This window comes from Pongo abelii, chromosome 5, assembly GCF_028885655.2.
Source record: "Pongo abelii isolate AG06213 chromosome 5, NHGRI_mPonAbe1-v2.0_pri, whole genome shotgun sequence".
In the NCBI taxonomy this organism is placed as follows: Eukaryota; Metazoa; Chordata; class Mammalia; order Primates; family Hominidae; genus Pongo; species Pongo abelii.
Window position 1 is genome coordinate 45,607,877 of NC_071990.2, and position 13,084 is coordinate 45,620,960.

The window sequence follows — 13,084 nt, forward strand, 5'->3', positions numbered from 1 at the left end:
TGGGAAGATGTTTGCAAAAGTATTTAATAAGAAAGTGCTGAATTTAGCCTTTATTTTTTCTCAGTTTTTTTTTAAAATGGCCCAAGGTCCATCAAATGCACTAAATAGAAGCTCTCCTAAGTATAAATAACAGAAGAATATAATACTCTACAGCTTTTAATTTAATTTTTAATTTTTGTGGGAACATAGTTTGGTTTTTTTAATATTTTATTTTTAATTTTGGTAGGTACATAGGTTTTTTTAATTTTTATTTTTAATTTTTGTAGCCTTCTTCTTAAAGGCAACTGTCTTTTACAGATCAGAGATTATCACACCTTTTCTGTAAAAGACCATATAGTAAATATTGTCAGCTTTACAGGCCATATAGTCTCTGTCGCAAATACTCAACTCTGGCACAGAGCATGAACGCGTCAATAGACAACAGATAGATGAATAAGCCTGGGTATGGTACAGTAAAAAGTTATTTACAAAAACAGCAGGCAGCAAGTCCATGGCCATAGTTTGTTGACTTCTGCTATAGGACATCTGTTTTTAACTTTACTAACAAGTATATTGTTTTAATAAATACCATAAATTTTGAAATAAGATGTCTGGGATTTGCTTTAAAATACTTCATATTTTTTTTAAAAAAGGAGAGTAGGGAGAAAGGTTAAATAAGACTGGAAAAACACAATTATTGTTAAAGCCAGATTATGGATATATAGGTTTCATTACACTATAAGTTTGAAAATTCCCAAATTAAAAGTTTTAAAAATACAAAGTAAATCAATGAACCAGCTCTACAGAAAATGAATTTTTTCACCTTATTCTAAACCTTTTAAAACATGCTTAGTGTTTTTAAACATAATTAACATAATACAACATAAAATATTCTTAATATAAAGCCACTAAACTGTAATGAAAAAAATTAAACTAATCCACAAAAATGTATATAAGCATAAACTCTTATAATTTTCCATAATTTAAAATATAGGCTCACTTCATACAGTTGCTAAATATGTCAAATTTATTGGCATCTCATCTGAAAGGCGTAATCAATTTTTGGCTTTAGAATATTTTTATAAGAAATATATTATTTACATTAACATATAATAGGTTTACTACTTTTCAAGTTAATGCATAAATTTCTTTCTTTTTAAATTCTAAGTAATTCTGGCCAACATGGCGAAACCCTGTCTCTACTAAAAATACAAAAATTAGCTGGGTGTGGTGGCACACCTCTGTAATCTCAGCTACTTGGGAGGCTGAGGCGGGAAAATCGCTTCAACCCAGGAAGTGAAGGTTGCAGTGAGCCAAGACTGTGCCACTGCACTACAGCCTGGGCAACAGAGTGAGACTGTCTCAAAAAAAAAAAAAATTTTTAATAATAAATTTTAAGTAATAAATATTAATAGATATAACCCTCATAAACAAATATTCGTCAGGATCTTCAATGATTAAAAGTATAAAAGGATCCTAAGGCCAAAAAGTTTGAGAGCTCCTGAACTAAATGTTTTTAATGTTGTATAAAGTAAGTTCATCATGCAATTATAAGACATATGCTCAAACTCATTTTACCCTTTAACAGTAATCATCACATAGTGACGTTAATTCAACTATGAAGGCTATCAATTTAGCCACAAGAGGAAGACACTTAAACCTTCAACAGATATATTCTTTTAAACTACCTGTTAAGTCATGAATAATGTATCCACAGGAAAAGAAGAGCACTATAATATGTTGTCCCCCACCTTATACAGACAAAATTGTCTCCTGAACCAATATAATGAAAAACTACTATATGTCAACAGACATTTCTAATAAATATGCTACCTCTTATCAAATCAAGAGATGTAGTTTCACTTAATGCAAGACACCAGAAATCAAGCTGAACAGAGCCTTAAGAAATCTTAATGACTCTGCAATTTCCCAAAGATTGAATACATCTGTTTTTTAAATGCTCTAAGTTTTTCTCCAATGCTCTGAAACACAGTGATTTCAAATGTTATCAAAACTAAAAACTAATTTAAATTAGGCTTATTGAATTATTACAACAGTTGAGAAAAACTAAGAACTTCCATGTGAAAACATTTCAACTGTACAAGAACATAATCAGTTTCAAAATTTCCTAAATCTATAAACTAGAATAGAAACAAACAATACATAACACAGACTCAGGCAAATAATAATTAGAGCAAATGTGTCCACCTGATTACTCATTCTATCATTTATAAAGATGAACCAATACTCATTTTTCAAATACAGTACCACTGTAGCATTTTTAACCAATTTTGCCTCTACATATGGCAATGTAAAATGTTACCACAGTATTTCATTTTTACTTGATTAATAACAAATTATTTCCAAGTTAAGTTTTATAAATGTTATGTCTATTGTCTTTCAACATGAATAAATTTAAAATAGTAATAGCAATAGCATGCAGGGACATACTTACATCATACTCTGTAATTCTGTTGCAAAGCTTATAGACTTCCCTGTACTCCTTCCACTACTTGAAGTTGCAGTAGACACTGGACTAGCTGCCGTATTATTCATCTAAATAAAAAGGAGAAATTAACCTTACAAAATGTACCTAGCTATAAGTAAATGCAAAAAAAAAAAGCAAATACAAATTACTTCAAAAAGTAGAGAAAATTTAAATTTCTGATTTGTTTTGCATAAAACTGATTCACTTATACTTAATGTTCTTTATTAAAACGAAATAGCAAGGTGGAAAAAAACTAGTCAAGTAAGATGTCAGCCAATTACTCACTTCAGTGATAAATACTTCAGCACCTATTTTACAACAGGTAATGTAAAAACAGTATTTATTAACATATTTTACTAGAGCTCATTGGTTTCCAAAATGTGCTTCAGGGAGCCCTATGGTTCATCAGCAATGCTTCAGGGCATTCCAGATGGACCCCAAGCACAACACACCCCCAGTTTCATTCAGGCCACGGAACAACCCTGATTTTTCTAGTTGATATATGAAGGTTCCAAGTAAGATCTCATTTAAAGAAACAATTCCACAGCTGAAAGATACAAAATTAGAAAACTATAGCATAATCTAAATCCTATTTGAACAAAAGCCTAAAATACAAATAATAATGTCAATCAGTAGATCAAAAGCATTGATATTTTATAATCCTATGGGTAAATAACTTACTCAATTTAAAATATGACATTTTTCCCAATAAAATTAAGGTGATGCATAATGATAGAGCGGGTGCCAATCCTAATGTACGACATTTTATTTAATGCATTAAAAAAATTAGCAAGATTTAGTCAAAGTAACATTAAAATAATGTCATGAAAGTAAGTAAACCCTCATCTATTATACTATTATACTGGAAGTGCTCAATAAACATTAGTTATTATTTCATATGCTTGCATAAACTTTGCAAAGCTGTAATTTTCCTCAAAATATTTTTTGCAGTTTCTAAAGAAGAATGTAAGATATTTAGAACATATGATAAAGCAGTGCACAGGACTTTTAGTAAACTAAGAGGGCAGGTTCTGGAGTCAGACTGCCTAGATTTGAATCCCAGCTCCGCTCCTTTGCTAAGACTTTGGGCAAGATACCTAACTTCTCTGTGCTTCAGTTTCCTCATCTGTAAATGGCAATGATAATCTCACCTTCTTAGGGCTGTTGTGAGAATTAAATGAATACATACAAAAATATAGAGCAGTACTGATAACACACAGTGAATACACAATAAATGTTAGCTATTATAATAAACAGACCTTAAGAACTCCCTCTTCCGTTAAAGGGGAAAGTTAAAGAAGAAAAAAGAATTCCCCTCCTTTATCTGCTAAAAACTTTTATATAAATTTAGATGTATTACCCTTTTTTCACAATCACACAAGTTTTTAAAACTTAAAGATTTTTACTAAAAGAACTCTATGCAACTAAACAAATACTAAGTAGCTTCTTTGTAAGTTGAGTTTTCACTGATGACACCAACTACTAGTCACTTGGGCTCAAAATCTCAGTCACTACCTTTGACTCCTTCTCCTGCACCCTACAATTTGTAAGAAGTCAAGTAAATTCTACTTTCTGTATGTTCTCACATCCTTCCCCTCTTGTCCTACTGCTATGGCCTTCTAAAAACTCTTAGCTACATCTTCTATCTCCATCTCAGTTCATTCTCCATACTGTTGCCAAATTTATCTTCTTAATATATCTTTCTAATCTAACCACTCCTGTGGGTAATGATAAAATTCATAAAGGGAACCTAAACCAGGGTCACTTACCAAGAGCTGCGATGGAAGGGCTGGGCCCCACAAAAGAAGGTTGGGGAAAAAAAAGCTACTACAAATCACTGATGGAGACAGGCCTTATTTGAAGCTTTTGAGAAGGTGACAGGACAAAGATCTAAGGCAAGCAGCACACTAGCTAGGTGACTAGGTTTGGAATATCCCAATATCCCTCTGGTCTAGTCTGAGGGCCCTAACAGCCAGGCCAAAACCACTATACCAAGAAGGCAAGAGCACAAAAAGCGAAGGAAAACAAAAACGTTCCACTTAAACTGAGCCTGAAAACCAAAATTCTAAAACACATGAAGAACGTAATGCTAAGAAAGACCATCGCTTTTTTTTAAGCCTAAATTTGTGCCATTGTTTAAAAAGACTTTTGGAATAAGTACTTTTCTCTACAAATAACACAGGAAAAGAAACAACCATTTGAGACTCGGATTAAAAAAAAAAAAAAATCACAAGTCCAAGACTGGGGGAAAATAGGAAACCAAGGACTTCCCTAAATAGTCCTGCAGAATTGGGACAAAATGCGAAAAAAGGGAGCCTGGATTTCTCAAAGACCTCAGGAAATGTTCCCTTGTCCCAATAGAAGGCTGACAGAGCTATCTTGGAGAACATGTTAAACTCAAAGAGTAAGTGGTAACCCCAGCCTCCAGAAAGTTATGATTTGAGTTGACTTGTCTGATTTGACAGACATGCCATTCCATGGGATTATCCTATAGTCAAATGTCCTGAGACATTGCTGGAGCAATCTGCTCCTTTTTCATTTTCAAATCCAGTCACCAAACCTAGTTTATTATAACCATGATCATCCTTTCACAGTCAAGTCAATTTTTATATCAAACAGGTGAATAACATTTTTCTTGACATGATGAGCTGATAGGTCATTAGACACTTTAAAATAATTATTTCCCATACCCACATTCTGTTTGATGATTTAGATAATTAACTTCTTTTGACATTAACTCATTTACACATCAAAGTCCTATCATTCCAATGCTCTATTTCCTTTCTTCTAGACATTAAAAAAGAAATGTCTGTTAAAAGCAGAAGCACTCAAGTCAATTTTCACTAATAAATACAGTTACTGTGGAACTGAAAACCTACTGTAATCTTCTCAATGGGTTAATGTCCTGCAGTTGTTTCAGCTTTCAATTGAAAATGCATCTGTTTGCCATATTTTACAAAATGAATTCAGATGTGCAGATTGGGACCTAGATTATTTCAACATGCCAGAGTTTAAATATGAACCCAAGGAATAAGTTCATATCTGATTAATAGTATTTAAAACTGATCATTAAGCTAATAGCTAATACTATAACACACCTGTAAAACTGTGTTCCAGAGAAGAAAAATTGGCATTTACCTTATAATTTAAAATGAAGGAATTTAAGGATACACCCCTTTCCTCAGAAAATATTGCTATCCAAAAAAAAGTTTTAATTGTGGTGAAGTTAATCATAAAAAGTGAGTTCAGCAAAATGCACTGAACATGCTACTGGGTTTCTAGTTAGATCTCATATTTTGGGGGACTAAATGACCACAGAAGAAATACCATGAAACATCTTTAAGCTTAAAAGACCTCGAATTGTTGAGAACCTTATTACTAGTTTCTGCACCCTCCAAACATCATCAAAATCTGGACTGTGAAAACTATCAGTCAATCCATTAATTAAAAGAGACGTTTTAATCTTTTCTTCTATATTGCTGAAGAAAACTATTTCAGCAGACCTATGTACTGATTTTGAGCATCTACAGAGTCTCAATTCTATTGATAACCTGAACATCCCACATAATATAAATTAATAGAAAACTTTTATAATTAGAACATTTTTATTTTCATAAAATTCCAAAGGCAGGAAGCAATTATGGTTAAGCCAACACTATTATACACTGCATTTTAGTTTTGTTGTTTAAAAAAAATATCAGGTTACATCATGATCTAAATTTCTTCTGATGTGAAAAATAATACCAAATGGTCAATCACTGAGAATGCAAAAAATTAAAAATTAAATACATAAAATATCTATAAAAACTTCTAGACCTAGTGTTTAGAATAACACAAAGGTAATCTCAATATATTAATATATGCCCCATTTTAAGTGGACTTTGGAAGGTATTAAAAAGCCTGGTTTATAAACTTATCTCAAATCAGTCCCACCTGACCTCCCCAGCCTCATTTTCTACAGCAGTCAAATCAAACTTCACTATCTCCAGAACCATTCCATGTTCTTTTGAACCTTTACCCCTACAGTTCTCTCTACTTGCAATACCTTTTGAAACAATACAGTATCTCTCAACCTATCCAAACTCTACTGACCTAAGCCCATCTCCAAGAAACCTTCCCAGATATGTAAACAAAAGAAATTCTTTCTCTGACATCTAATTATTTTAGTTTATATTAGTTTAATATTAAATTACTTTAGTGCATACTAATTATTTTAGTTGAATAAGCCTCTGTCCCACAGAGAATCTCTCCCCTAGCTATGGACAGTTGACATCATCTTCTACTTCCAGAGAAATAAAAAGCTATCATTTAGTCATTCCCTCCACTCTCCTCCACCAAAGACAGTGTATCATATCCTCCCTTAATTCCCTCCTCTTATAATAAAGACACCCTCTTATTTAAGGCCAACACCACCAGTGCTTTGGATTCTTCATATCTAAGTATTTACGGGGCACCTATTACAGGCCAAACACCGTTCTAAGAGGTAGGGATATAGTAGTGACTAAGTCAGACAAAAAGAAATACATTATAATGCAAGAGACAAGCACATAAACAAATATAATTTGAGGAAATAACAAATACTATGAAATAAAAAAACAAGTTGATTTCAACTAGGAGGTGGCATTTAATATAAGATCTGGGAGAGAGCTCTGGAGAACTTCCCAACAGAAAGAACAGCAAAGTACCAAAATCCTGTGGCCAGTGTGGCTAGAAAGATATGAACACAGGGGTAGCAAGAGGGCAGATCTTATAAAGCCTTTAGGCCACAAGAGTTTACATTTCACTCGAGCGTAATGTGAAGCTATTAGAGAATTTTGAAAAGGGAAGTTACTTGAAATGTTTTAGGTTTAAAAAGATAACTCCAACAGCTGGGAGAATATACTATATGGAAGCAAGAGTGCAATCAAGAAGACCAGTCAGGAAGTTATTGAGGTTGTGCAGACAAGAGATGACAGTGGCTTGAATTAGTTTAACAAGTGGAGATCACGAGAAGTGGTCAGATTTCTGGAATACATTTTGAAAGCAGAACTGATTTGCTGATGGATTATACGTGGGATGTGAGAGAAGCGCAGTCTAGGATGACTGAATTCTGGAGCCTTAGAAACTGGTTGAATGGTGGTGCCATTTACTGAGATCCAGAAGACTGGGAAAGAAAAAAAAACAGTTCAGTTGGGTCTATGTTAAGTTTGAGACAACTATTAGACATTCAAGTGTAGATTTTAAAAACCTGCAGAAGCTTTGTGAAAGATGTTGTAAAGCAGAAAACTGAAATAAAAGCCATGGTCACAAGATTTTTGTTAAGAAGGATAATTAATCAATATAATAGAACTTTGTATAAGGACATAAGGATCAACTAATCTCATAAGTTCAGTTTCTCCGTCAGGAATAATTTATCTCACAGGATTCCATATAATGGGCACTAAAAAAAATCTGAATTGAAAATATCAAAACACCCTGTAAACATGAAAACTACCCCCATCCTTTCTCTCTAGATGATAAACAGCTAAAACTGTGCAGCATTACATATCCTACCTGAGCATCTTTTTGGACAGACATAGGAGCCCAGTGATAGACTGCTCTGAGACACAGGAGTTTCTAGCATATCCTCCTTCTTTAGTCTCACATTAAGTTTCCATTCCATATGCTTTCATATCCAGTACTCTCACAGAAAAATTGAGTTTAAAAAAAAATTTCTTTGCAAAAACAGTCCCTAAAGTGCACTGCAAATGTGCCTATCAGATTATCCTTAAGCCCTGACAAATGGCACATAACACACTTACTTTTCCAACATTAAAACACTGTTGTTTTTGCACAAACTTAATTAAAGAGTTACTTAATGGTTAACTTTTGAGATATGTGGAAGATTTTGGCAGCAATTATACTCCTAACAGTAAGAGGTAAGTGTATTTGACAAACATGTCAAAAAAATAAGCAGCTCCCTTAAAAATCAAGACTCTCTTCCAGTCTAGAGTCACATTTCAGAAATATTAAAGCTTATGAGAATTCTGCATTAAACATAAACAATTTACAAAATATCTGATGTGTTTAAAAACAGCTTTATGTGACCAAAAAGAAAAAGGACTGGGGGATTTACTGTACGCATGTAAAAAATAGAGGAATTTGGAGTTTATAAAGGGTGCTTCACCAGTATTAGCTCACTTTTTTTTTTTTTTCACAATTACCCTACAAGACAAGTATTCTCCCTCTACCAATGAGGAAACTAAGACTGGCTGAAGGTCACAAATCCAATAAACAACAGGCTTTGATCCCAGATAGCAGATAACCTGAAATGTTCAGGCCATTTAGATATACTATGTTTTAATAACAATCCTCTCATTTTAGTGCTTTAGTTTTTTCATTAGTAAAAGATCTCTATCTCCTAAAACACTAAAATATTGTGAAATTACTGAAAAGTTGTAAACACAGCAGTCAGGGGACTTACATGGTCATTAAGTTATCTTGGAGACTGATGACTTTAAACACTCAGTTAAGAAATTCTTTGTTTGAAAGAAAATCTTAGGTAGATGGATAAGCAACTATAACAGACAAATATATATGCAAATTGGTGGGAGGGAACCAAAGACATCTGAGCAGACTTCAGAACTACAGTTTGAAAATCACTAATTTCCTCCAAATCCCTCATTTTTCAGGTGAGGAACTGAAGTCCAGAGGGGTTTCTTGAACTGCCCAAGGACACACTACTATTTAGTGATACAAGCTGGGACTAAAACTGAGGTCCCCCGACACCTGGTCCAGAGTTCTTTCTACTATACATCAAAGAATATACAAATAAAAGTTTATCATAACTAACCCAAAAGGCCTCCACAATGTGTATGTCACAGTGAACTGTGTTATGAAATATTAATATCTGCCTATGCCAAACCACAATGGGAGCAGTAAAGAGCTAGGCTCTGGAGTTAAATTATAGGCTCTAACACTTACACATGACCTTGGGCAAGTTATGCCACCTCACTGCCTCAGTTCCCTCATCTCTAAAATGGAGATTAAAATTACTTCTCTCATAGGTTACATAAAATAACATATGTAAAGCCCTTAGGAAACTGCCTTGTACATATAAGACATTTAGTTCATGCCAACGATGATGATGAACTCATGCAAAAGCATAGCTTCTTGAAAATATATCACAAAAGATTATTGTTAAACATGTATATTCTCAAAGAATGTTATGACTAAGAGTAGACCTTTAAAGACTAATATGAATAAAGTGAAATATACAGAATTCAGTCATAAAACCACTATAGCATCTAAATCAGCAAAAGTACATTTCAATATTTTTTTAATGATTTATATTTGTATGTTATTTTAGTTTATAAAGTATATTCACATAAATTGTTTCAATTTACTGTCCTGTGAATTAAACAGCATCTTTTCGGTAACTCCTACATACCATACACCAAACAGAGTACTATTTTCTTTTTGAGACAGGGTCTCTCTCTGTTGCTCAGGATGGAGTACAGTGGCACAATCTCAGCTTAGTGCAATCTCCACCTCCTGGGCTCAAGCAATCCTCCCACCTCAGCCTCCCAAGCAGTTGGTACTACAGGCATGAACCACCAAGCTTGGCTACATTCTTTTTTTTTGAGATGGAGTTTTGCTCTGTCACCCAGGCTGGAGTGTAATGGCACAATCTTGGCTCACTGCAACCTCCGCCTCCAGGATTCAAGCGATTCTGATGCCTCAGCCTCCCGAGTAGCAGGTGCACGCCAAGACACGTGGCTAATTTTTGTATTTTTAGTAGAGACAGGGTTTCACCATGTTGGCCAGGCTAGTCTCAAACTCCTGACCTCAGGCGATCCACCCACCTCGGCTTCCCAAAGTGCTGGGATTAAAGTTGTGAGTCACCGCACCCGGCCCAGCTAATTTTTGTTTTAAATTTTTTGTAGAGACCAGGTCTCACTGTATTGCCCATCACTCTTAGGCTCAAGCAACCCGGACCTGTCTTGGCCTCCCAAAGTGCTGGTATTACAGGCATGAAGTCACAGAGCCGGCCACTATTTTCATGTTCATTATCTTATTTAACCTTCACTACCCATTAACTATGGGCCAGGTATTTTCAGAGGGAGAACTACAGTACAAAAAAGCCTCACAGACCTATTCTAGAAAGTAAGAGCCTCATTAGTATAACCTATTAGGTGGGAATATGTTTGGATAAATGAGGTACAATGGAAGGAACACATCAAGTGCCCAAGAAAATGTTGGTTCTCCCTTAGCAGTAGTATGGGGTTGTTTCCCGTAGAAAATATATTGTGACCAAATCAAAAAAGCACCATTACTGCGACTTAAAATATTTGTTTTGTGTGTGTGTGTGTGGTTTTTGAGACAGAGTATTGCTCTGTTGCCCAGGCTGGAGTGCAGTGCACAATCTTGGCTCACTGCAACCTCTGCCTCCCGGGTTCTCCTGCCTCAGCCTCCTGAGTACCTGGGACTACAGGCATGCACCACCATGCCCGGCTAATTTTTTTGTAATTTTAGTAGAGATGGGGTTTCGCCATGTTGGCCAGTCTGGTCTCCAACTCCTGACATCAAGTGATCCACCCACCTCAGCCTCCCAAAGTGCTGGGATTACAGGTGTGAGCCACCACACCCAGCCTGTGACTTACAATATTATTTGTAAAAGAGAACTGTCTTCAGTAATAGTGCCTATTATACACTATCTATGCTGTTACACAAAATTTACAGAACAATTTTTGCAGGTCACTCTTTAGTGGAGGTTGAAGGTAGACAAGATGAGACAAAACCAATTCAATATAAAAATGTTTGTAAAGTAGGACGATAATTTTTAAATGTAATTCTCATTTGATGCCACCAACAGTCCTATGAGAAGGCGGGATGAGGTTGGGTACTAATTCCATTTTACTGATAAGGAAATTGAGGCTCTGATACTAATAAGTTAAATATCTTAACTGAAATGACAAAAGAATGTGCCAGAAAAGGGCAAAAGCTAGGTTTACAGAATTGGGTCTTAGTGCTCTGTTCACCAACCCACAGAACATCTCAGAACATTATTATCACTTCTAGGTTATCCAATAAACTTAAGGCTACAGCAGCTAATAGTTACTGAACTGCACACAACCCATCACAGGAGTTATTTAAATTAACCTCTTATGAACCTAGAAGCAGATGCCATTACCATCTTCATTGTATAAATGAGGAACCCAGTATTCTTAGGAAGATTAAATAATTTGTCCCAAATCACATGATCAGGAAGCAGCAGAGTGAGAACTCAAATCAAGTGTTAGAGCCTCAATAAAATATTTTACCCACTTCAATATAAACTTAATATAATAATGCATGTGGCTGAGTTATTTTTCATTAAGTAAACTGTAAGCAAACCCTTCTTTAACATTCTAATACATAATCAGATTTCTGACGGACTTCACTATTCAACCTCACCATAAAATAAAATCAGTGTTATTTCAACACAAATACTCAATCTCCTGATTTGACTGACATAGACTAACATGCAGTCACCCCCACCAAAAGATAATTTTCTTCCAGAGGGAACCAAAACTCAAGCTGCTAAAGGTTTCTATCCAAAGCAAAATTTTAAAATTATCAGCGGCTTAAATGGGAAAGTCACTTGCTGGCCTTATTCCAGGTATCTCATTTATTATTTAGACACAAAAACAGTAATTTTGTCACTGTTTTAAAGTATATTTCTGGCCGGGCACGGTGGCTCACACCTGTAATCCCAGAATTTTGGGAGGCTGAGGCAGGTGGATCACTTGAGGTCAAGAGTTCAAGACCAGCCTGGCCAACATAGTGAAACCCTGTCTCTACAAAAAATACAAAAATTAGCCGGGCATGGTGACGTGTGCCTGTAATCCCAGCTACTCGGGAGGCTGAGGCAGGAAAATCGCTTGAACCCAGGAGGGGGAGGTTGCAGTGAGCTGAGATCGCACCATTGCACTCCAACCTGGGCAACAAGAGCGAAACTCCATCTCAAAAATAATAATAATAAAGTATTTCTGATATTGCAATGTGGTTAATCATCCTAAAACTATATATTACAAGTTCCTACAAGGCTAACAGTAGGGTGACATTATTAAGTGGTCCCAATTCGAACATTTTTGATAGTGAAAGGGGTTCTATTAAATTAAATAATTGTGCTGGAACAATCAGGCTTTATACCACGACTGTCTCAGAAAAATTAAGATTCTATAGTCACCCATAAAAGCACCCCATTTTGATTTGTATATTATGAGCTATTCTCTCCATCTGATTTAACTCGTAAGCTTTAAGTTATTGTTCCAGATCTAACAATTATCTTCAGCCTTAAGACTAAGAGCATCATTTTTTGTTTTTGTTTTTGTTTTTTGTTTTTAAAGAGACAGGGTCTCCCTCTGTAGCCCAGGCTGGAAGCCTGGCCTGACCATGACTCACTGCAGCCTTGAACTCCTAGGTTCAAGAGATCCTCTGGCCTCAGCCTCCCAAAGTGCTGGGATTACAAGCATGAGCCAACGTGCCTGACCCAAGGGCACCATTTTACAGACATCAGGCCAAGGTTAAGGGTGCTACCGCTACCTATAAAGGTTTTTTGTTTGTTCTTTTAGTTTTATTTTCAAATTTGACTTTATATACACTTGCTTTTAAAAA

General features: G+C 35.2%; 2 protein-coding genes across 9 annotated transcripts in view; one reads left to right on the plus strand and one right to left on the minus strand.

Annotated features, from left to right (window-relative positions):
- The window catches only part of SUPT3H (SPT3 homolog, SAGA and STAGA complex component), a 541,480-nt gene that overhangs the window by 526,190 nt on the left and 2,206 nt on the right, over window positions 1-13,084 (minus strand). Inside the window, 1 exon segment of the mRNA XM_063724819.1 lies at window positions 2,435-2,535. Coding sequence (XP_063580889.1) covers window positions 2,435-2,535 — 101 coding nt within the window.
- RUNX2 (RUNX family transcription factor 2) overlaps window positions 1-13,084 on the plus strand; it is a 339,669-nt gene that overhangs the window by 35,080 nt on the left and 291,505 nt on the right. The gene's annotated exons all lie outside the window — the stretch shown is intronic.